Source organism: Brassica oleracea, chromosome C6 (assembly GCF_000695525.1).
Source record: "Brassica oleracea var. oleracea cultivar TO1000 chromosome C6, BOL, whole genome shotgun sequence".
In the NCBI taxonomy this organism is placed as follows: Eukaryota; Viridiplantae; Streptophyta; class Magnoliopsida; order Brassicales; family Brassicaceae; genus Brassica; species Brassica oleracea.
In genome coordinates this window covers 18,248,042-18,271,570 of record NC_027753.1, presented here as the reverse complement: position 1 = coordinate 18,271,570, position 23,529 = coordinate 18,248,042, and the positions used below count along the sequence as shown (strand labels likewise).

Genomic DNA, 23,529 nt, shown 5'->3' with positions numbered 1-23,529 from the left:
TTTTAATTATGTCCAAAGATCACGAGGATTCTCAATATGTAGATACTGATTTCTCAGTTCCTTAGTGAGATGATGGCGCATTATTGTAATGGCTCTTAACTTTTCACTTCTAGTTGCATAATCACCCTGAATGATACTCCTCCCGAGTCCTCATGATTTCAGGGTAACTGAAGTGTTCATTGCCAATTCTAGATAATTTTCTCCAGAGAGATTTAGAATGGCATAATCCATGGGGTTAAATCTCGGCATCTGAAATCTTATTATCAATCAATTCTTGATTTAGAATTCTTGCAACCAATTTAAATAATCAGTGCATATGATTTCATAAGTCTCTCTATAATGCTTAGGCCATACGGCTTTGCATTGTGATGCTTATACCTCACGGCCATTATAAGATACAACGATCTTAAGGATCGGATCATGATGCAATATGGTTTATATAACCATCCGGATACTAGGCCACATGGTCACTTTGATATACACTAAGCCACATGGCTTTTAATCAATCAAGGGCACAAGGCCGCAAGTGTGAGTAATGCATTAAGCTACACGGCCATTTGGTATGTTTCGTAACACAATGTCACACAATCCATATCAATTAAGTTTACCAATTTCAAGGTTGGTAATGTTTCAGCTAGATTTTAGAATCAAGTAATCTAGCAACCTAACTCACATTCAATATGTAAATATTCCTAATCTTTAAATCAATCTTTCAAGTCTTTGATCAAGGGGATTTGATTTGAGATTCAAAAACCTTTAAGGTTCTGATTTTAATTGATCAATGGATCAATCTCGTTCTTAGGTTTAGATCAAACTTATAGAGCTTCGATTTACTCATAGGGGATTGATCTATTTAACCTATGGCTTTTAGTTGTAGAGATTATCTTTTAGGGTTTCAATCTTTACAAAACAACCAGGTTCGATTCTTGTTTTCAGATTTTGAATTACCTTTGTTTTGCAGATTGTAGAAACCGGACCTCCAAGATGAACGGATGAACCTCAGACGCGAGCTGCGACGCGGACGCGAGCTGTCTACTTCCTATCGGGTCTCGAGTCGAGACGGACGCTTGCAGTCGGGGTCGCGAGATGAGGCTGAGATGAACCCGTGCAGTCGGGGTCGCGAGATGAGGCTGAGACGAACGCGTGCAGTCAGGGTCGCGTTGCCGAGAGCTATCGCGAGCTTGTTTCTTCTCGCGGACGGTTGCGTCTGGTCGGGGATTTGGTCTGAGCTGGACGCAAGCTGAGCTGAGGCTGAGGACGTTGATCACGGACAGGGAACGTCTGAAGCTGAGCTTGATCGGAGTTGAGCTTGATCGGAGTTTGCAAGCCGGAACGCAAGCAAGAACAATTTAGGGTTCTTCGGGATTAGGGTTCCAAAAGACCAAGACGGAGCCGCGTATTGTTTCTGCGAGTGTGGGCGCGTTTGAGATCTGATCGACGAACGGTTTGCGCTAATGGATTCGCCTCGTCAAGAGCTTCAATTTGATATGTGGAGCGTCGTCTGGTTCCTCAGGGTTTGAGAGATAGATTGATCTTAAGTTGCGCCTGATTTAGGGTTTATGTGTGACGGATTTTAGGTTAGGTTTTGTCTCAGGGTTTTGGAGTCTATCGTGCTGATAACGTGTTGTAAATAGAGAGTTTAGATACTGAATATTTCTGTGTTATTATTAATGATCATGGGGGTTCCTTTATATAATGATTACAAGATGAAGATAAATGAAAAGTATACAAAATCTAAACTTACTAGGATTAGGAAAACTACTAATACATAATAATGGAAATATTACATCTACTAGGAAAAGGAAAGGGTTTCCTTCTCTCCAAGCTTTGTGGCCGCCTTTCTCTCTCTTGAAGTCGGCTCTCTCTCTCCTCTCTCTAGGCTTCGGCCATCTCTCCATATTCTAGGTATTGGGCCGGTCTCAGACCGAACCTGGTTAATGGCTATCCACACCATGATTTATAACACTATAGTAAGTTTAATTTTTTAACTTGGTAAAAATTCCCTGAAATTTTGACTAGCATCAAACATATATATATTCTCTTTAATAATTTAACTAGAAAAATTTGTGATACAACGTTTTAATACTGTTCAAATCTAAATCAGATATGCTAATGAAAATAATTAGGGCCCCTAATATTGTAAGATTTGAACCGGACCCGGAGCGGTCGCACCCTCCGCACTCCCTATTGAGCCGGCACTGGATCCATCCACGCTGTAATGTCCCGACCGTCCATGGGTAATGGACCATCTATTCGCGCTCATTCGGTCCGTAAACTCCGTTCCGTCTAACAGACAGTGCAAAAGACTCAGAATCATTGTTTACTTTTCCCGGAAAACCTCATTCGCACAGTCGACTACGTTTTCCGGAAGCAACTTTACGCGACTCGATAGGTGGGATTGTACCCAACCGATGCTGTCAATTCGGTTTATTCGCGGGTTGAAGTCCAATAATCTGGCACACCGCAGAGTTCTATACGATAGCTTGCAGTCTATGGCTAGAGGTAAAACGAGGAAGAAAGATGATCTGTCGAAAAGGTATGTCGCTAATATGCTTATGGTCTATGGGGTAAGGTCTCCAATAATCTCATAAAAATATGCATGTAGATAGCCAGTGGCGTGCTTATGATGTTAGTAAAAAGGCATTAGTCTTAGGCCCCATATAATTTACAACATTTAGAGCTAAATCTCTAAAAAATCTTTGAAAAATAGTTTTAAATATTTAAATTTATGTTCTCTACTTGAACTCAAAACCATTTTTTTTTAAAAAAAGTTCTTTTGTTAATACTATATAAAAGAAAATAACCTCTTATTTATTGAAGTTCTATTTTTTAGTTAATTTTGTTTACAAAAACAATTTGTATTTCTATTTAAAAATAATTTATTTGTTATATTTAGTGGTGTGAATATTTATTGTCAAAAGGCTTTTTCAAAAACATATATTTTTAATTTAAATATTAAATTTATATATTATGATCCCAGTCAAAATATTTCTGGTTACACTAATGCTATAGATAGCCAAAATATATGTTTGCAAAAACGTCAAAAGGCTTTTCCAAAAACATTGGATCATCGACGAAGAAACATAGCAAGTCATACTTTTGTTTATTGTTCTTATTAAATTTTAATTATGTGTTTGGTTGTATGTGTTATTTTATGTGGTTTCTTATGTAATTATGGATCTATATAATAAAACATTTAAAAATGAGGCGGTCTCGCAAATCTCCTATTTATTAATCGAGAAATATTTTAACTTATTTTTGTATCAACATGTCATCACCAAATTCTTAAAATCATTAGAGAAATAGGTTGATTCATCTAATTATATAACAAGTTTTTTATTAAAATAACTATAAAATCATTATTAATGTTTTTTTATTATTTTCTTAAATAAAGATTACAGAATTGGCTAATGTAGCTAAAGTATATATGATAATTAATGATTTTGAATAATAAAAATTTGATAAAAATTAGTGTATCTTTTATCATATTTGTTTAATTTTAAACCATTAAAATAAATTAAACAACCACATTAACCATATAATAAAAATTATATTTTATGTATATGTTATATTTTAAATTTTTAAAAATAACTATAAATTACTAAAATTGTTATATATCGCTTTAAATTAAACTATATACCATATAAAATAGATAAATACTTTAATTTCGAAATTTACTTTGAATAATTTTTTTGATTAAAGCTTTGAACAAACATTGACAACTTATTTTTTTTTAAATTATAAATTACTAAAACTATTAATCCCTCAATGAAAATTTTGTTAACAGTAATTTAAGGTTTTTGCTATAAAAAATACAAATAATAAAAAAATCATATGAGTAGAAAGCATTATTTAATAGACATTAATATTAAAAGTATACTATATATGTTAATATCATTTAAATTCAATTATATATCCTATCAAATAAAAAAATATTGTTTGGATTAATAAAATTGATTTATATGTTCGTATTAATTTAATTATATATGTAATAGTTAATGACTTTTAATTATTTAATATATATTTATTATTTTATAAGATGTGAAAAATATATAATACATAAAATAATTTATATATATAATATTTATCATGCGCAAGGTGCAGATATTATACGTAAATAAAAGATAATCAATTGGTTATACAACGGTGATTTTTTGTATTGTTATATATAGCCTTGATCAGCGGCGGACTGGTTCAATTTTGTATGTAACTATACCATAAATTGAACCCTTTAAACTTCCAATCTTTCATGTCGATGCCATGTTGCTACGTTTTGATTTGAGTAAGTCTCCTTGGTTCTGGTACGGTAATTCCAAAGTCCAAAGGCTTGGATCGTTTAAAACCTCTGCTCTATCATCACATCTCATCATATTCAGCGTGTCTACTAAGGTGAACTCGGTTTCAAAGTCAAAATTGTCAATCGATTCTGCCACTGTTGCACATCAGCCAAAGGTCCAATTCATACACCTATCTCTGCTTGTCATTGTTTGTTTGGGGAAGTCGATGCTCGCCATCACTACCAACGAGCCAATAACTGTCACGATGAGCCTCTTCTTTTTGGGTATGGCATCCTTTGCTCTTCCGGATAAGGTCTCTAGAACCGGAGTTTATGGTTCAACTCTCTCTGACCAAGCTACTCTAATGAAGTCTCTGACTTCGGCTGCTCAAGCTCCGACAATGGCAACCATGCTGTTTGTTTCACTGTTAAATTCACCAATGGAATCGGAGAAGAAAAGAATTTCAACTGCCTCACCATCTCGCTTATCGATCTTTTTGCTACTCGGATGTATTGAGATTCACATAGTCTCCCGAGGCAATATAGACGGTTGTAGAGCTGATTTCTTTCGTTTGACGGGTGCGCTAGCCTCAGTTGGTTTCCCACTCCTCTTCAAACCCCTTTCACTAGGGTATTTCAACGTTTTTTCAGACTATCTAAAGCTCTTTCGAGCTGTGGTTTCAAGGATTCAAGTGAAGATTATCCGCGGATCTCTCTACTTCGAGCTAGTCTCTCCTTGTAACACTTCTATCTTAGGTTTTATTGTTTCCGTGTTATTGTTGTTCATCTTACCGTCGAGCATACCTCCGGTTATAAATGTTGTAACGCCTTAAGTTTGAATTAATAAAATTTGTGACAAAAAAAAAAAAAACTTCCAATCTTTCGTTGTGGACCAACAAATTGTATGTAGGAAAATTGGCACTTGCCAGTTTGTAACTAACTTTGAGAAATCATCTCATAGCCAATTATAGCGACATATCTTTACATCACGGCTTCTTAAAATCGTCGCTATACATCTCTAATCAATAACACTTACGTGGAAACTATCCAATTACCTAAAACGAATTGTTTTTTATCAACCCGAAAACATTTAAAACGATATAATGTGTGTCTCATTTGCAAAATACCAGTATATCAGTGTCCATTTTATGATTCAGTTCAGTTTTAACTTCTAATATTTGCAAAATACTACTAATTGTGTTTCGGTTCAGTTTAACTTCTAAAAATCAACATAATAATTTATTCTAGAAATATTTTTTTTTGAATTTATTCCATGAAAAAGTTTAAAAGAAGCCGTAGAAGATGATAATACAAGAAAATGTAGTCCCGTTTACAAAACGTTAAATTTGTAGTCATTTCTTTCCTTCTTACAGTTATGGGCAAACGAACGAGTTATAGAATAAGAATAAGTACCTTACTGTTTATACGATGTTTCACGTTCTACTACACTTCTAATCCATTATCCATGATTATTTTTTCTAGGTCTGGAGCTCCAAAAGTCCAAATTCCAAACATTATTCTTGCACAAAATGATTTTGTATTCCTAAGAAATTTAAACTTAAACCATGGTTGAGTGTAGTATTAACTATACCAATTTTGAGCAAACCGAGAAATGAAAAAAAAAAAATTAAAAATGGTTCAAAACGTTTGAAAATTGAATAATGAAGGAAGGATGATGGTTCGAACCAATATTTAACATCATTGCGAATCTTTAGAGGTCGATGGCCTTCTCTACTACAATGACAAAATTAGCCTTTTATTACAAAAAGTACTCTTGGGACTAGTTCCCTTTTAACGAATTTTCCTACGGTTTGGAGGATGGATACGATGAAGAGGGCTTGGGGAAGGATCTTTTGCAACTACGAAAATATCCCTGGAGATCAATTTCGAAAGAAAAGCAAGCCAAGCAAGAAACCCACTCTCTCTTCTCTTAATAATCATTCACATGACGCAATATGCACACATCTCTCTACTCGAGGCCGCCATCTATGCATAGACACAACGCAAATGTATGATTGTTGTGTCAGAAGAGAGATAAAGAACCTTCTCTCTCTAGCTTTTGGGGATCTATATAACAGACAGTGTCTCCCTTTGTTCTCTTTGTCCCTCTGCCTTCCACACACACAGTTTTGTCTCTCTTTCTCTCTCTCTCTTTTCGTTTACTCTGCGTCTCAACACTCCTTCCCAGAAGGTATAACCTTTTCTCTATCTCTCTTCAGCATCTTCTAGAAGATTTACCAACCTTCCCAGAAGCTGTACCACAAGATGGGTTCTTCTCTATATGCTCTGTTATCTTCTTCGTTACTCTATTCTACTTTTTCTTTGCTTTGTTTCTTCTACTCAGCCTCTTCTTTGTTGTTCTGTTTTATATTCTTGCTCTGTTTCTGTTCCTTTTGCGAACATATACGTTAAGTCGAGAAACTATGTAGTAACATCATACCTAGAAGCAAGCAACATGGCGACAAATCAGTTATCTCCTCTTCTTATTTAAAGTTTTTTATATCTTTTTATTACCCTAACTGATGAAAAGTTCTAATCTATATCTTTTTCTTTGAAACAGAGGCAATCGAAAGAACAAAAAAATGTCAGATTTCTTTATTCTTTTTAACACATTTGTTTTCTTCTCTTTGTTCTCACTGTGGAATTTCAAAACTGATTTTATTTATTTTGTTATAAATTGTATTTTATATTATCATATGATCTTTGTTTTGTAGCTTGCTCTGTGTTTTTCTCTCTTGGTTGCGTTTCAAAAATAATCATTACTTTCTGTCAATACAAATAAAAGCAGCGAAGTGAAGGCATTTATAATTACTGCATATCATCATGATTACTTGTTTTTATCTCTCTTTTCTTTATCTTTTTTCATCCATACCAATTTATAATCATGCTCTTCCCTCTTTGATCATTGTTTTCTTTAAAAGAAGAAAGAAATTAACATTTTTGGACGAATACAAAATAAATGCGACGAAAAATCTTCCCTAGTGTAGCTCACATCCGACGTGTGAAGCTGCACAACCCATGTGTGATGTAATGATTTAATGTGAACAATAATCATAACACAGGCTAGCTTTGATTTTATTATTATTACTCTCTTTTGTCTTATCTTTACAATAATTTTTTTTTGGTTTCTTGAAGAAAGAAAGCCAGCAATGGAGAGGCTAAACTCGAAGCTATACGTGGAGAACTGTTACATAATGAGAGAGAATGAGAGGCTAAGGAAGAAAGCTGAGCTTCTGAATCAAGAGAACCAACAGCTTTTGTTTCAACTCAAACAGAAACTCTCCAAAACTAAGAACCCTAGTGGATCAAACAATGACAAGAATCTTTGTCCATCAAGCTCTGCTTCTGGACAATCCTGAATCAAAATCAAGAAATGTTAGAGCAGATATTTGGAATTGGTAGAAGAAAAGATCCAATCTTCCTAGGTTTTGTTGTTGTTGTTGTTGGTTATTTGGTGTAATGCAAGGAAGATAGTATATCTAGTAGGTTGTTATGAATAGAAGATTCTCTCTTGTGTCTCTATATTAGTCTTATCAGTCATATTTTACATTTGTTTCCATTTTCTATGTTAATTGAAGATCTCTTTTGCTTTCCTCTGTGGGGTTTGGGTTTTAGTATATGGTTGATTATTGGACCAACATTGTACCTTTGCGCTACTTAATATTTTGCCAAGTCTACATCTATCCATTAATTTATCAAATATAATGGAACAATTCTTTTAAAGGTTATAACAACTCAAGTGAACCACAACAAATACCCAAATAAGATATTTAACGAATTTGTCCATACGACTTTACCAAGCCTTTGGAAGTTAAGATGTTTGGACTGATGCAATAATTTATCAAACTGATTTTACATTTCAGTAAGCAGCTCACTCTGCTCGGTGGCAGACCCGTGAGTGAATTAGACTGGTTTCAAAAACAATTAAAGAGGTCGCAGGTGGTCATCGAACCCAAGTTATGTGGGATCTTAGGCCGTGTTCGTTTACATGTCGTGCGACCTGCGACCTGCGACTGATCGCAGGTCGCAGGTTGTTGTTCGTTTTGCTGTCGCGTAACATGCGATCTGCGATTGGTCGCAAGTCGCAAGTCGCAGGTTGTTGTTCGTTTTGATGTCGCGCGACTGATCGCGCGACCAGTCGCGGGTTCCCATTTAAGTCGCCCGAAAAAACAGCGACTAAGAATTAAGAAAATTTTGATCGCGCGACTGGTCGCAGGTCACAGATCGCAGGCCGCGTGACACGTAAACGAACATAGTTTTAGTCGCAGGTCGCAGGTTTAGTCGCAAGTCGCAAGTCACGCGACACGTAAACAAACGTAATCTTAATCGCAGGTCGCGCTACGCGTATAAACATTTCTTCTTCTAAGGAGGATATTGTGCTTGATGATTTTTTTGGAATTTATGACATAAGTTTATTTTGTAACTTTACACAATTATTTGGATGAAATTACTTTAGATTTCTTGTTTATATAATAAGAACAATTGTTTTGGTTACTGTTTTATTTCTGTCTTGTTACTTTCTGTTTTTGATTATTGTATTTTAAAACATAATTTTGATTAAGTATTATTTTCTGTTTATGGTTTTTCTTCAATTTTTTTGTCAATTTCTATTGATTTGAGTTTAGTGATCAAAAAGGAAAAATAGTTTAAATTGACAAAAAAAAATTGTTGATTTTGGTTTGGTGAAAAGTGAAAAACAATATCATAAATGAATTTTATTATTTTACTCTTATGAATATTTCCTAATTATTTTAGAAAATTATGTATTTTTGTTATATTTTGGATTATATTATATATTTTCAATTGTGTCTTCTTGCTTACCTGAACCTCTTGTTGAATTATGTTCAAGGCGTGGTTAGCTAACACCTATACAAGATAAAGCATCTAAGTAGTGTATTTCCATATATATTGAGAAGCTGCATGGGAGATCCGAAAGAAGAAAAGACAAAACCAAACTAGTCATAACGCTTTCTGTTGAAAGATGAGCTCATTGAACACAGCATAAGTAAAATATATAATTGTTGTTGTGTGACTACTTCTGAAGCAATATATGTTTATTGAAACACACAAACTTTCACACTCTTTTATTGTTTGTCTTATTTGTGAATTAGAACAACAACAATAAACCATGAGTATAAAATAGTCTCAAATATATATAGTAAACATAGGGGAAGATACATCGTTACAGAGACAGAGGTGCTAAGGAATGTAGTGGGTTTTAGAAATGAGGTGGAAATAGATTTCAAGGGTGAGTCTATCTCCCACGATAGACGAGTAGTTATAGAGGAGGTTTCTTTTTTGTTTCCAATACTTAACACGTGTTTCAAATAAGAATAAATATGTAACTGCCCCATCAATTATCTTTAACGAATAACTCCCAGAAGTGAAGGTAGAACTAAACTTCAACATGTTTACATTTTCAAAACTAAAAAGTTTTCGGTGATATTTTGACATAAATTAATAAACTAAATAAAATGCATATAATCTATTGTTACAACATAATCCCAAATGGAATGAATGATGCATATACATATTCATAATACGAAATTGAAAAAGCTAATGAGAGTTTTCCGAGACCCACCCGGCGGAGACAATTCCCTCGTCAAGGGGCTTGAGACAACCACATGATCTGGCCACCGATTCAAAGAGTTTCTCAATCTCAGGAGCACACCTGATGAAGCCATGTTTCCAGAAGCCATACCTTGGATTCTTTATGAGCTCTATGAACGTTATCAGGAGTCCCCATGGATGCGGCCTGTTCACAATTAGCCTTTCCAGCAACACTCTTGTTATCTGCTCCTGTATGACCACCTGGTCAGACTCCAAGAAGAGATAGAGCATGATGAAGGAGAAGTAATGAGTGTGGTTGTTTGGATATCGAAGCTGATTGGCGATTGCATTTAGGAACAGATACCGCCCTTCTGTGTCAAGCTCCACACTTAAATACTTGAACATATGCAAGGCCACCACATTTTGAGCCCCTGTCTCACCCGCCTGTTGTAGCTGCTGAATAGCCTGTAAGAAGAATATACATTTATTTTCCTTTTAGTAAAAACTAAGGCTGCATTCCAGTATTAGTAATGTCAGAACCATACCTGCATTCCAGTATATAACACCAGCGAGTTGATCAATGGTACATTGTAACGAGTTCCAGCTGAACTAGCCTCGCTGGACGAGACAAGTAGCTTCAGCTTCAACTCACTTAGGAAAGTTGTATCATGTTGCCTCGACTGCAGCAAAATAATATAATGGTATATTTAATCCTGCCAAAGGGAGAAATCATAATTCAAATGAAGAATCAGATGATCTATTACAGTGAGATACTCTTCCACGTCATTCTTCATTTGATTTGCTTTTAGCGCAGCATCAACCTCAGATAGAATACACGGAGCTTCTACTATCTCAGGCAGCAAATCAATCTGCAGTTAACAAGATATATATCAGCTTTACAAATAAATAATGAACATATGCTGCAGCACTATCAATCAAATCTTAAACCTTTAAATTTGGGGTAGATGGGTCTGGAAGCCTCATGTTCCGTGGAAAAGAACTTAGTATAATATTTCGCATTTGTACGCAACTTGAAGGAATCACATCACAGAAAGTAAAATGATAATCGCAGAGGAACTCTGGGAAGTCATGAAGCAGCACCAGCAACACTCTCAGCGTCCCTTTATATAGGATATGAACCTGCATACAAACCACTTTTAAGTTACCATCCTCAGTGTTTTACTGCATATGCATTACAAAGAAAGAAGAAAGCTACAAACCGGTCCTCCGAGTTCCGCATTTCTCAAAAATGGCTCAAGAAACTGGAGTAAGTCTACCAGCAGGCGTTGAACATATGGCCAACCTTTCTGTCCATTTACTGTAAGTAGCTTGGGCAAGAAACTTCTGTGGCTGACCAGCTCTAACCATGCAAAGCTGAAAAAAAAAATAATATAAAACACACAATTTGATCAACCAAAGAAAAGAAGATACATATGTTAACCACATGAATCTCATTCGACGACACAGGAATTTCCACTTTTAATGAAAAAGCGTTCTGTTCTAACCTGAAAGCGGGAATCTTCAGAGGCTGCAATGCGTGGAATGCATTAGCAAAAGCTGTTAGAACCTGAAATAAACGATGGATGTTAGTGATAGCAATAAATAGCAACTACTTCAAAGGAAAAGAAAACGCACGCACGCACCTGAAAGTTTGCACCATCAGTCACAGGATCCAGGGAACATAAGTCCAGCAGCCAGTTGATGAACAATCTAAAATATGGTCTTGGACTGAGTGATGCCTTTTTATCTTCTGCGTCCTTTTGAATAGATCTCACAGTGACAGCCATGATCTGCAACCAGTAATTAATATCAAACCCACTCACTTTTTCCACCAATAATACTAAAAGTCGAATTTATTTTAAGTTAAGGTGTCCCCCTAACCTCCGAAAGAAGAAAAAACTTGCTGCTAGACTCTTGTTCAGGGAAATACTGAATAAATACAAAACAAAAGAAAACAACTTAGCCGGCAATGAATCTTGGGCTTACTCATCCGCGCTGCCCGACATAAAAAAAACTCATGAGCACTTACCTTCAAGATCGAAAAAACAAGCTTTGCAAAAATATCGATGATAAGGAATGATGGACTCTGAGCTTGCTGAGGAGATTGCACAGCACCAGAACTAATTTCTTCAGAAGATATACAATGAGCAACAGAAAGTTCCTAAACAGAACAATCAAATAAATAATTAGGTCTTTCAAAATTTTAAAAAAAGTAGATGCTAAGAAAACTTAAAAGGTTAAAATCACCAGAAGAATTCGGAAAAAACTCTCTGTTGTATCGTCTCCCTTAAGTAGTCCAGTCTGATACAAATGCAAGACATATTCTGAACAAGCGGTTTCATTTGCACCCGAAACTTCGCAGACTTGATACCAGTTTTTAAAAAGCGTGGACACCTGCCGAACCATCCCAAGAAAAGAAGAAGATGAAAAACACATACAAGAGATGTTTGTATCAAACATAGAACTGAAGAGATAAGTAAACACATATATCTATATTTAATGGAGAAAATAGCATTATCGTGGAAATTATATTTCATATACACACATCACAACCGTTATGAAGAAAAACATGAAAATTTAGTGATGATAGTAGCTACACAGAAACACAAATCGTTATTTATAGCCTGCAACTTGATTGTGCTGGGGCAAACATTTCAGCTTTTGATTTACTCTTTTGCAAGTGAAAATTTTTAGGTTTATGCAATTCCCAATTTCAAGAAAAAATGCAAAATTCTTCAAGCTAGTAACATGCAGAAAAATTACCCGTTTCCGGAAATCCGTAGAACCTGATTCCACATATTCAAAGCTGGTATTATCTTCTGTGTTAGCGATGGTATTGCATACAACCTGATAACAGAGCCAACATGGCAAATGAATTTACAGAGTGATTACAAGCAACATGGGTAATGAAATCATTTCAAACCTTTTCATCCTTTGATTGCATATCATTGATCTCGTTTTCAGTTGCACTATCACTGAGACCACTTGTGTTAGTAACCGGATTTCGTATGATGTCAATGAGTTGTTGCAACGAGACAGGAGATCCAGATTTTGCCGCAAGCTACAGCCAAACAAGGAAAACAAATGCGCAAGGTCACCATGTGATAACGCCAATTTCTTAAACATGCAAAATATAACATCCAGACAAAATGTTAACCTAAACACGATCACGATCTGTCAGTTTAGCAAAAAAAGGTTTTTTTTTTAACATAATCCCAAGTTGTGTTTTGACACACCTATTAATTGTCATTATTTAGAAGAGGTCTTATTAATCGTAGAACTGAAAAAGAATATGCAAGAATGCAATAGCAACCGCCGGATAAAGTTAAAATTGTAACCTTGGCCAGTGCATCAACAAGGCTATGTAGCTCTGAAATGACACTCGACTTCTCAGTGACCAGGCATTGGAGTAGAGAAATAGAAAAGTCAGTGGCGCTCTCTGCACAGCAAACAAATAATTAGCAACTTTCATTTACAACTTTTTTGAAAATACAATCACACAAATATTTGTTGTTCAGCATACTGTTTCTCCCTCCATCAAGATGCTTCGCCATGTGGACATTGTACTCCGCTAGGTTAAGCAACTCGCGTTGGATAAGACCAATAGTAATATCTTTGTTGAGCTTCCGTTCCTCGTCTGAATAAATCACCTGTGTCCATAAGTTTCAAGAAAGTTACATAAGCATAACTGGAAATCCCAGAAAAAATTCTCATAAGTTTCAAGAAAGTTCACGTCATATATTTTATCAGTAGCTCCACTATGGGAGATAATCTACTACTTATATGATTTGATATGCCAGGAAATACAGGCATATTTGGAGAAATATCAGAAGCAACTGAAATTAAAGCACATATGAAGTATGAAGTAAAGTAAATGAATACTTGGATCTTGAACAAGTCGTTGACATACCCAACTAGTGAGCTCTTTAACAACACGCTTGCAAACATCACGAATAGCCACAAGAATTGCTAGGTTAGCACTGATGTGAAGGTTACTTGATGCATTCTCATAAAGAGCCTTGAAAGCTTTTTGAGCAACAGCTAACGCTGCTTCATCTCTGCTTATACATCTGAGGATGATTTCAGGAACCTCAGAAACTACAGCCTGGAAAATCAATGAGATCATTATTTAATTTGACATCAGATGAAACCACAATAACCATTTGCATAAATTAAAAAAGGTTTAAAACATTAACTCATGATTCCATTACTTCTAGGTGAGCATAAATGGAAAACGATACTTCACTACAACCACTTAGGCACTAGGAAATCAAGTACCTGAATTTCATCATCTCCTGCATTATTAGCCACTAAGTTCTCCATCTGAAACAGGTTAAAGAAGTCAATCACATGCGATATAGAGACCCCAAAATTGGTTTTCAAAAAACATAATTGCTATTGTACTAACCTCCTGAGTAACAATATGATACTTGTCCAATGCATCTCTCGTGGACAGAGAAGGCTGTGGAGTATTATTTCCAATAAGACGCTCCATGGTAGCAGATGAAGTCAACGTTTGCAATGATGATCCAGTTTCCTTGTGTATAAATAGAAAGCACAACTTAGTAATTCAATATTAACCCAAGGAGTCAAAAACTGAAAAAAAAAAGACAGTACTCTCACTTTCATAGCGGCCTCGGAGGACTCAACCAGGCTCAATTCAGAGGTCGAAAGGGATTTAGAGAATTGAAGACCGGCTGCTGGATCAACTTGTGAGCTTTGGATAGAGGCAAGATGAAAATGTCAACATATCAGCTGTGCAGAACGAGAGAAGAAATGTAAACAGTTTTATCCATATGCGACAGCAAAGCACCTTAAAAGTGAAATTGGAGAGGATTGAAAACCCTCCATAGAAGTATCTGATGCCCAGTAGGCCATATCCGTCCGATCATTTCCAGCACTAGACTCGAAGTCCGAAGCATTTTTTCCTGATACTGGACCATAACCATTACCAAGCCCAACATCGCCGGATGAGCTTGAAGCAACGGATAAACCGTGTGAAGTTTGGGCTGACTGCTTTTGCCAAGAAAGTTGAACAAAGTCCTAAAAATGTACATGTATCGCTTAGTTATACAAATACAAAATATAACATAGGCAACTAACAGTTCAAAACAGTACCTCATAAACGCGCTGTTGAGAAAGGGACAATTGTCCCGGTTTTGGGCTGAGGGACTCAGGTATAAAACTGCCAGAATTTTGCGTTCGCATGTTTGGATCAAAAAAGGAGGACCCAACACCATCTCTATGCTTTCTCCGCAACGATAATTGCTGGGCAATGTCCGCATCAATATTTTGTATTGCCTGTACGGGCACGGACATAAATATATGACTAAACTTTAAAAGGGAGGCTCATCCATAGACAAAGAAGTAACAAGAAGGCTTTCTCCTCAGTAAAGGGAAGTGCCTGCACTCTATTCCGTTTATTTTAAAAATAAAATAAGCTAAAAGATGGAACAGAAAATCGGGATCTAATATCTAACACAAACCTTCTCTGTAGCCGCCTGCTCAATGGCAGCACAACCCAAATCAAGGTTGTCATTGGTGACAAGTTGAACAATTTGTTCAAGAGCTTCATTATTAATATTCGGACCCTGTAGCGAATTACGTAGATGACCCGAAATTGAAGTGCGCAGGGGTTCCTACAAATACCAGAGAATGCACAAAAATCAGAAAGGAAAAACAGAGCTGGTTGAATATTATAGCATAAGAATCAAAGCCTCATAAGCAGGAAAAACCTTGCACGTCACATGAGCCAAACTCCCAGCTAAACTAGCAACCATCAAGTGAGCTGCATTATATATACGTGTCTCATCTGGTTCCGAGGCATAATCCTGGAGTTCAAGAAGAAAATGAAGGTACGATAAATATACAGGATTAAAACCAGGAGATTGTTTGCTTTAGAAAACAAGAGATGCAACAAACTATACACGCAATACTGCAAAACTGATCTAGAAACTGACGCTTGTGATAGATGGGAAGCAAATAATTTTAGCTGTGGAGTGAAGATGATGGAAAACGAATGGGGATAAGGAAAGTATTCGAAACAAGAAGCTAAAAGAAAGGCAGGCAAGTTCAGATTGCCTTACCTTGAGCACAAGCTCTTTTGTTGTCTGGCAAGCAATACAAACACTTCGCTGAACAACACCAGACACAATCTCCTTGATGGCTCTGTCCATGGCAAGTGGTACCACTCTGACAATGAACAAAAGTTTAGAATGTCAAATAAAATACCTTCAATGCACTACATACATAATGATTTCACCAGTAGGAGACCATTAGTCACAAACCTCTGAAATGGAAAGTGCTTACTAAATCCGCTTAATTTCTGATTGATAACAACAAGATTTCCAATGTTCGGAAGTGCTGCTGACAGCTGCTGACCATCATATCAATAGTTGAAGCAGTTTGAACCAATAACTTTGAATCTTTGATCGACATTCATAGAATGATAATCATACCTGGCTAACAGAAAAGGGAGGAGTCGACTGGAACGGTCCTTGTGGGGACGAGAGCTGATCAGACAAGCCTAGAGTTACAACTTTTTCGTCTTCCACCGAAGTATTAGTATAAGCACGTTGAGGGGCTACATACTGAAAAGAAAAGGCAAGGAGCTAAATATTTTTCATAACTAAAGACTGACACTATAGGTCAATAACAAAAAGTAACCTGTGACAATAACTGCGAGGGAGCGTCTGTATTAGATGAATTTGCAACATCAAGAAGTAGATCTATTTGCTTAAGAGGAGAAATTGTTTTAGGCTCCGAGATCATCTGGGACTGAGATATATGTGCTACTCCAAGATCTTTGTTACTAAAATCAGGATTCCCATCTATTTCTCTCTTCCGATCCTTTAGAAGGGAAGTTGGCGCTACTTCTTTCAAATCAACACCAAGGTTCTTGAATAGAACCTGAACAGAAAGAAGAGAATAAGACGCTGAATACACGCAGAAAAAAGATGTAAAACAACTCGTTGCTTCTCAAGAGGAACAATCGTCTTTCTAAATTCACTACTAAAACAGATACCTCTATGTCAAACTTCAGATTCATTTTTAGGTTTGGCATCGAATAAATCTCAGCAAGCAACCCGAGTATAGCCATTGTCCAAGGATTGGGAGGCTGATACGCAATACTGTTTTGGCATGGCTCCAGAACCTGCAGTAACCGAAAATTAGAATTCAGGACATCAACCCTGTAACAGCTAGGAAAAATAGTCAACCATCACCAACCTTCGAAGTGAATGGAATGACTGCTATCATCAACCCTTTTTCATACGCCTGCAAATGGAGAAGAGAAACAAACTTCATTATCTACAAATAACAAGTTTGAAGGAAATAGAAGCAAGAACCTCCACAATCAAGGATTTTGGATCAATTTCTCGCGCCCTTAAAACATAATTCCTTCCAATCGTTAACTTTCCAAGCCAGCTGCCTAAATTTTTAAGCAGAGATCGCTCTTCAGAACTTGACTTTATGAGCTCTGAACCCAACAGAACCTGCACAACCAAAGAATGTAAGGAAGTGAAAAAATTGCTAAACAGAAATAACACCCATCACAACAAATCATTACCTTGCAATTTTCGTATGTATTTTGGAGTATCTCCTTAAACAACAGCTTGGAATCAACTTTGTCCAAGAACTTCAAGTACAAATCGTGAAAATTGGGCTCGATGCTCGCTCTATCAGGAATTTAACACACGCAGGAAAACAATAAGAAGAGCACACAGGAAACCTCACATAAACTGCAAACATAAAAGACAACCATCCGTACCTTTTCATAACCATATACTGTGCGAACCAAGGATAGTATTGTTGAGATAAAATCTCAGCGAACTCTTTCCCTTTAGATTCAATGTTAGCTATAGAGATATTATTGATTATGAAAGATATTTTGTCCTGGACATCTGAAGGTGGAGCCTGAAAAGAAAGACTTATTCTTATTATTCATACTAGATAGTAGACAGCTGGCATGCTGACAATTCATTATGCAATGTAACCAAAAGCGAATAATTCAAAATGTATGCACAGCTAACTAGATGCACAGCATAGAAGGTACCTCTATTGCGTTTTCCCTTCTCTCTGCTGCTGCAACCAGGGTTTCTATGTTCAAAGCAGAGCCAAACCCTGTGATAATCGAGTATTAAAATTATTTCTTCTCTCCATAGGAACACAACTATATTTTCTATCATATTTTTAAAAGAATAGTTATAAAATTAAGTCGACTAGAGATTACTCGTTGATGTGGCTCCACGAGCTGGACGAACAAAACCAGCTGAGGTCAATGAAGAAGTCGAAATGCCAGGATTCTGCAAGGATTACTAGTAAGATTACAAACTCCTCAACCCACCTATAAGAAAACAGAAGAGAAGGCAATCACCTTAGGAATGACAGAAACATCAGCAGAACTGCTAGATGACGAGGGCAGAAGTGGCTTTGTTTCGATAGATGGCACACTTGGCACTTTGCTGCGGTCATCAATATGCACTTCATTTTTCTGTTGAGGCTGTACAGGAGAAGGAAGTTGGAGTGGAGACTGGCCAATTCCAGAAACACTAAACTGACAATATTTAAAAAAAAAACAGAAACAATGTGTTAATTTCCTTTTCGCCTTAGTTCTGGAAGTCAATTTACGGTCAAGAAAGATATTGAGACAACGAGAAGTTTATAGTATCTATATAACTGCTGCAGAGCTGACCTAAACATTTTCATGAGAATGGAAATAGAAAAGATAAAGCATTTCTTCCCGTTTTCAATAGATAACTCTAGCGATTTTTAAAATACCTAAGAACGGCAAGACAAGTACTGACAAGAAGATATCAAAATAGACCTTCAGGCGCGTAGACAGTCAAAAGAAAACTTTTATATCAACATTATACTTTTATATCAACATTATACCTCGCCATTTCCAGGGAGAGACTGTGAAGGACCAGGGTGCGAAAACGAAGCATCTGATTCCAAATTACCAGATGATATCCTTGAAAGTGCTTGTTCAATAACAGCGACTAACTCGGGATGAGTACTACGCAGATGAGATATTTGCAAAATATGGTTGCAGTACTGAGGCAATTCAACAAGACGATTCACGAACTGTTCCAGGGCTTTGCTTCCAAACAGAAACATCTGCAGGAATCAGGAAAGAAAGAAGATGACAGATCTCTTACAGTGAAAAAAAAGGCCGGCAGACAGAATAAATTCACAACAAAATCCATACTTTAGAATCTGCAGGCTTACGCAAAGAATCCAAGACTAGACGCAGTGCCATCCCCAGTGTGATGGAACTAACAAGCTGGTGCTTAATAACAGAACCTGAAATTTGTACAGGTCGAAACAGAATCGAAGAAGAGATGCTCAAATAACATATCACTGGTAATTTTCAAATTCAAGAAATTATTCTGAAACATCATCATTTTGCATAACAAACTTGGCAAGTGGTTGCCCTGGTTGAGGACTAGACACAATAGCATGAACAAACTAAATTACGGCATCCTCCCACTACATAAAGTAAAACATCCTATAGAAGACCCACTCACCAAAGAGGACGGAAGCTATTTTCAACTGCCTCTCGGGATACTTGGGGAAAAAACGATACTCCTCGAACAGATTAGCAATCATGCATTCAAAAATTGATTTTTCCCTGTCAAACATAAAATCATGATTTTCTTTTTGAATGTGAAGCTGGCAAACTTGACATGATAAATTAAATATCAACAATGTATAGTTTGCCATTATCAAACCTTTGAACCAAAGACTCCTTGTATCGAGATAGCATTTGAACCATTGCATCAACACTCAACTGACCGGAAAACATTTGATGGAAATAAGCGTTGGCTTCCTCCTCAACATCTTCTCCGTATGGACTGGGAACTGAGGAATCTTTAGCCTCCCCATTCTGCAGTTTCGAATTACAATCCAAGATTGCTGAATTGACCTTTTCCATCTCTTCGACTAGTTGAGATGAAGTAATCACATTATCATGAGCTTTCAAAACCTGGAATAATGTTCGAACAAATTAATCCCAATAGACATGAAGCAACAGACTAGCCAAATAAAGGATCCTAACTAACTTTCAAAAGCAAAGTCGTTGCATCCAAATGAAGATCTGATAAAGGATCCGAAGGATGAAAATGCTTGGAAGTAAAATCCTCTGATTCGCTAAAATGCACATACTTGACAAATTTGAGACACTCCTGAAGATGGAAAAACATTAATTTTAAATGTTAGATACGATCCTCATCCCTAAAAATATTACAGTAATAGAACTTTAACTGTGAGAAAATATGTTACCTCAGCAAAGAGGTCCTTATACACATACAGACAGTTTGGCAACCAGTTCTCAATGTCCAAAAAGCCTCTCAGTGAGGCAAGGACTGCCAATCTGATGCTGAATGAGACTGGAACTGATTCTAAAACAACAGAGAAAATCTGAAATGAAATTAAAACCACAATGATTAGTTCATAGGTACAGAGAATCTAATGTAAGGAACAAATCATATGTAACTGTCACAAATTTTTAATACAACATTGTCACCTTAAGCTCATGGAAGATTTCAATTATTCTGAGTATGCCGTCTGATTTAAGATTTTGGGCATTTAAAATCCCCCACAGAACGAGCTCAGCATTCTGATGCCAGAGCTTGAGAATGAAACCACTATCCTGGGAATTCGTTATTAGCACTGGAAGAATAGCAGATACCACCTCTCGCTGGATGAGATTATAGGCGGTCTACAACAAAGGGTTATCATACTTAGCCAAACGAAAAAAGTCAAGGTTACGAGCATACAACACCAAACACCAGTCAAGGAAAGTTACTTTGACGTGAGTCATTCCAAGAAGCAATGTTTTAGGACAATGTGTGAGTGGATACTGGAGCATCGAACTAACTAAAACAGTATGACCTCTCTCGGCCAGTTGGCAGAGTACATCTAAGAGATCAAGAGAGAGCCATGCTTGATTGGAAACTCCTAATTGTTGATCATGGCTGTGCATGATATTATCAATATATGCCTGGAAAACAGAAGGTCAGAATAGTGGCAGTATCAAGAACGAACAGCTCACAGACGTGTGGTATCTCACCAGCTTCCTTGGAGAATGCGTAAAGGTAAATACTTCTGGTGGAGCTGCTATTGCATGCTTAAGAAAGGATAATTGACCTTCCATATTGTTCCAGACAGAAGCACATACAGCATCAAGAGGAAATGGGTCCTGCAATAATCAGTTTAACACGCTCAAACAACACTACAACAGTGGAAGTGGCCAGTCAAATTAGAGAGTATGAGAACACACCTTGCAAGCAGTTTTATATAGTCGCATGAAAAACGAGAAAGACTCCATATTAGCGATGTCAAATCCACTATGGTCGAGATTCTCGATTACTTTCCTCCAGCTTGTGCCAGGAGCCTGCTTTAGCAGAAAAACTTAAAAGCATGAACCAAATAAAAATGAACCAGTAACCTACATGATTCATTAAATCCATTGATAAAAAAAAAGATGATTATGCACACTAGTCACAAAAGGATTAATATAAATACTGAAAGGAAGTCTTGAAGATATAAACGATATTGATTTAACAGAGTATAAACTAGGGTTTAAGATGACTTACAAGCTGCTTGATTGTTTCAATCAAGATATCAACATTCCACGACGTTGGCGTGGGCAGATCAGTTGGAATGCAGCAACCAACGGCCAGACTGAATGTTGAAAAGGTGGTGTGATTATCTTCAAGATCAGCAGAGGTACGAGCCACATGACCAAGAATTCTTGAGATAGTAGCCTCTCTTAGGGGTGCGAAACTAGACAAGAGCTGTTTGCATTGTTGGGCATCAGCAGTGAAACCACAGCCTAATTCTCCAATGAGATCTCCAACAGCAATTTCCTTATCGATTTCAGTGAGGATAGCATCATAGTCGTTCTCAGCAGAATCAATGCTCCTACATCACAAGAGAAAAGCTTAGAGTCTTACAATCTGAACAAATGGACCGGAAAAGAGATAAGAGAGGAAAGCCACACACCTGTGTTGAGAAAGGAGAGGCGTAAGTGCAAAAGACAAGTCATCTCTAGGTTGAGAGGAAGACAGAAGCTGTAGGAAGGACTCCAAATGCCCGGAGAGGTCTTCGGATGTCTGGAGAAACAAAACAACGTTCTGAATTTGCTCAGTTGACTCAATCTGGCCATTGTTAGCACAGAGTTGCTCAATCTCCGCCAATAATAAGTTTCGTCCTGCAAAAAAAAAAACGATCATTAAGGAGGAGAATGGGAAGAATAAAGCTCAAAATGATATCTTATTTTACCACTAGTCTTAGCATGAGAAGTTTCAAAATCGACCAGGGCCAGAGCAAAGGTAATCTTATCAGAGACTGAAAAGCCCAATGCAGTTGCCAAATCATGAACGAATTCTGGAGTGACGTCAGCATCTTGGAGTGCGTGAGAAAGCAGGGTTCCGAGATTAGACAATTTGAGGACACGTTTGAAGACCAAGGCTAACAGCTTCTCAAGCTGCAGCGTATTAGGGTGGCTTCTCCGGACGGTGAAGCAATCTACGCACGTCTTGAGCACTGGGATGCTTGCCTCAACACCATAATCAACCAACTGCCAAAAATGAACAAGCAAAGCAAAACGAAACTCAAAAGGGCATTTCTCCTAGGGATTGAACTTTGCTGATCTGAGAGCACGGCGTAGGGACTCGACCAAATACAGAGGATATAATCTAAATTATAATTATAAGAAAATAAGAAGCAGACAGCCACTTGAAAGCAACAGAGAGGCTACCTGACAGATCTCTTGGGCGATTGAGTCGACATCGGAATCATTAAAGTGCTCGAGTAAGAACCGGGTATGGCCGGCGACCTTGGACGGAGTCATCGACATGGCGATCCGAGAGGGGTGGGGGAGCTAGGGATTCACAAGCAAGATCTTTTCAGAGATTTTGATCGTCCAATTTCTGGGTTATGGGGGCTTCTTCCCCGATAATGCCACCTATATTTATGCCTCTGACCGCCTTTCTTAAGCCCATTTCCTTTATCATAATGGGCCCTTCCTTAACAACCATCTAATCTTAATCTATTAAAACGAAGCAAGACTAACCTTAAACTTGCACCATATTTACAACTTAATGCCACTGAAATAATTAAATGAACCTATTTTTAAGTAATTTTTGTCTTTTTCAAAATTAATTAAGTAATAATTACTCCTAATTCTATGCTTTCCATGTCTTTTTCAAAATTAATAAAACATTTCCTAAATTAAATTCACAATCAATTCAATATAAAACTTTTAACTTATCTATGTAATATTAATATTATAAACATTAATGAATATCAATAATATATACAAAATATTTATGTAACAATATAAGTTAAATTTTGTCTCATTCTCCCCCACAATTCACGTTACTCTTCTTTTTTTCTTGAACAAATTCTTCTTCTTACCAATATAAATATATTACATGCACCATTATAATTATTTACAAATTTACCATGTATATAAAATAATTTATTAGACATTCTCATAAAATTTTGATCCAAAATAAAATAAAATAAATCATTTGTATAGATACACGGATCATATTCTAAAAATGGTGGTAATACAATTGACGGTTTACAAGATAAAAACAATAAAAAAAATATAAACTATAAAATTATTATGCTTATAAATCTTATTAAATAATTATTTAACACACGTAAAATTTTAAAATACATATTATCACTTA

The 23,529-nt window shown here is 36.6% G+C and overlaps 2 protein-coding genes across 5 annotated transcripts; one reads left to right on the top strand and one right to left on the bottom strand.

Annotated features, from left to right (window-relative positions):
• The first annotated feature begins 6,068 nt into the window (after nt 1–6,068).
• On the top strand, nt 6,069–7,869 carry LOC106299071 (protein LITTLE ZIPPER 3-like). 3 transcript variants are annotated; one of them, XM_013735204.1, is made up of 3 exons: nt 6,379–6,745; nt 6,837–6,860; nt 7,412–7,869. In XM_013735204.1, exon 3 carries the CDS (start codon nt 7,426–7,428, stop codon nt 7,633–7,635), a length of 210 nt encoding a protein of 69 aa, XP_013590658.1. In that variant the 5' UTR covers nt 6,379–6,745; nt 6,837–6,860; nt 7,412–7,425; the 3' UTR covers nt 7,636–7,869. The 3 variants fall into 3 exon arrangements, with proteins under 3 accessions (XP_013590656.1, XP_013590658.1, XP_013590657.1); XM_013735202.1 differs by lacking the exon at nt 6,837–6,860 and having other exon boundaries at nt 6,069–6,467; XM_013735203.1 differs by lacking the exon at nt 6,837–6,860.
• Nucleotides 7,870–9,660: 1,791 nt separating this feature from the next.
• Nucleotides 9,661–22,785, bottom strand: LOC106299982 (CCR4-NOT transcription complex subunit 1-like). 2 transcript variants are annotated; one of them, XM_013736006.1, is made up of 48 exons: nt 22,590–22,785; nt 22,112–22,409; nt 21,833–22,040; nt 21,424–21,751; nt 21,108–21,224; nt 20,898–21,026; nt 20,634–20,828; nt 20,352–20,546; nt 20,108–20,245; nt 19,888–20,010; nt 19,558–19,811; nt 19,354–19,457; nt 19,035–19,129; nt 18,719–18,943; nt 18,201–18,380; nt 18,057–18,129; nt 17,880–17,947; nt 17,595–17,740; nt 17,394–17,502; nt 17,173–17,319; nt 17,054–17,101; nt 16,851–16,979; nt 16,493–16,735; nt 16,285–16,416; nt 16,114–16,199; nt 15,913–16,018; nt 15,562–15,657; nt 15,313–15,465; nt 14,945–15,127; nt 14,640–14,869; nt 14,450–14,543; nt 14,235–14,363; nt 14,105–14,149; nt 13,737–13,931; nt 13,350–13,476; nt 13,165–13,265; nt 12,750–12,887; nt 12,590–12,673; nt 12,074–12,220; nt 11,856–11,987; nt 11,708–11,755; nt 11,470–11,616; nt 11,332–11,393; nt 11,047–11,200; nt 10,775–10,966; nt 10,591–10,695; nt 10,372–10,506; nt 9,661–10,291 (listed from the first exon to the last, which is right to left on the bottom strand). In XM_013736006.1, the coding sequence occupies exons 1-48, from the start codon at nt 22,686–22,688 to the stop codon at nt 9,833–9,835; spliced, it is 7,131 nt and encodes a 2,376-aa protein (XP_013591460.1). In that variant the 5' UTR covers nt 22,689–22,785; the 3' UTR covers nt 9,661–9,832. The 2 variants fall into 2 exon arrangements, with proteins under 2 accessions (XP_013591460.1, XP_013591462.1); XM_013736008.1 differs by having other exon boundaries at nt 9,833–10,291; nt 21,108–21,221.
• Between the last annotated feature and the right edge of the window lie 744 nt (nt 22,786–23,529).

What these genes read in the sequence shown, in the direction of transcription:
- LOC106299071 (XM_013735202.1), top strand. Translation starts at nt 6,095, where the DNA reads ATGGATACGATGAAGAGGGCTTGGGGAAGGATCTTTTGCAACTACGAA. An exon ending in TCAACACTCCTTCCCAGAAG is followed by an intron (nt 6,468 to 7,411) that starts GTATAACCTTTT and finishes GGTTTCTTGAAG; the next exon opens with AAAGAAAGCCAGCAATGGAG.
- LOC106299982 (XM_013736006.1), bottom strand. Translation starts at nt 22,688, where the DNA reads ATGTCGATGACTCCGTCCAAGGTCGCCGGCCATACCCGGTTCTTACTC. An exon ending in TTGGAATGACTCACGTCAAA is followed by an intron (nt 20,547 to 20,633) that starts GTAACTTTCCTT and finishes CCTTTGTTGTAG; the next exon opens with ACCGCCTATAATCTCATCCA. An exon ending in TTGTTGATGCACTGGCCAAG is followed by an intron (nt 12,888 to 13,164) that starts GTTACAATTTTA and finishes GTTTGGCTGTAG; the next exon opens with CTTGCGGCAAAATCTGGATC.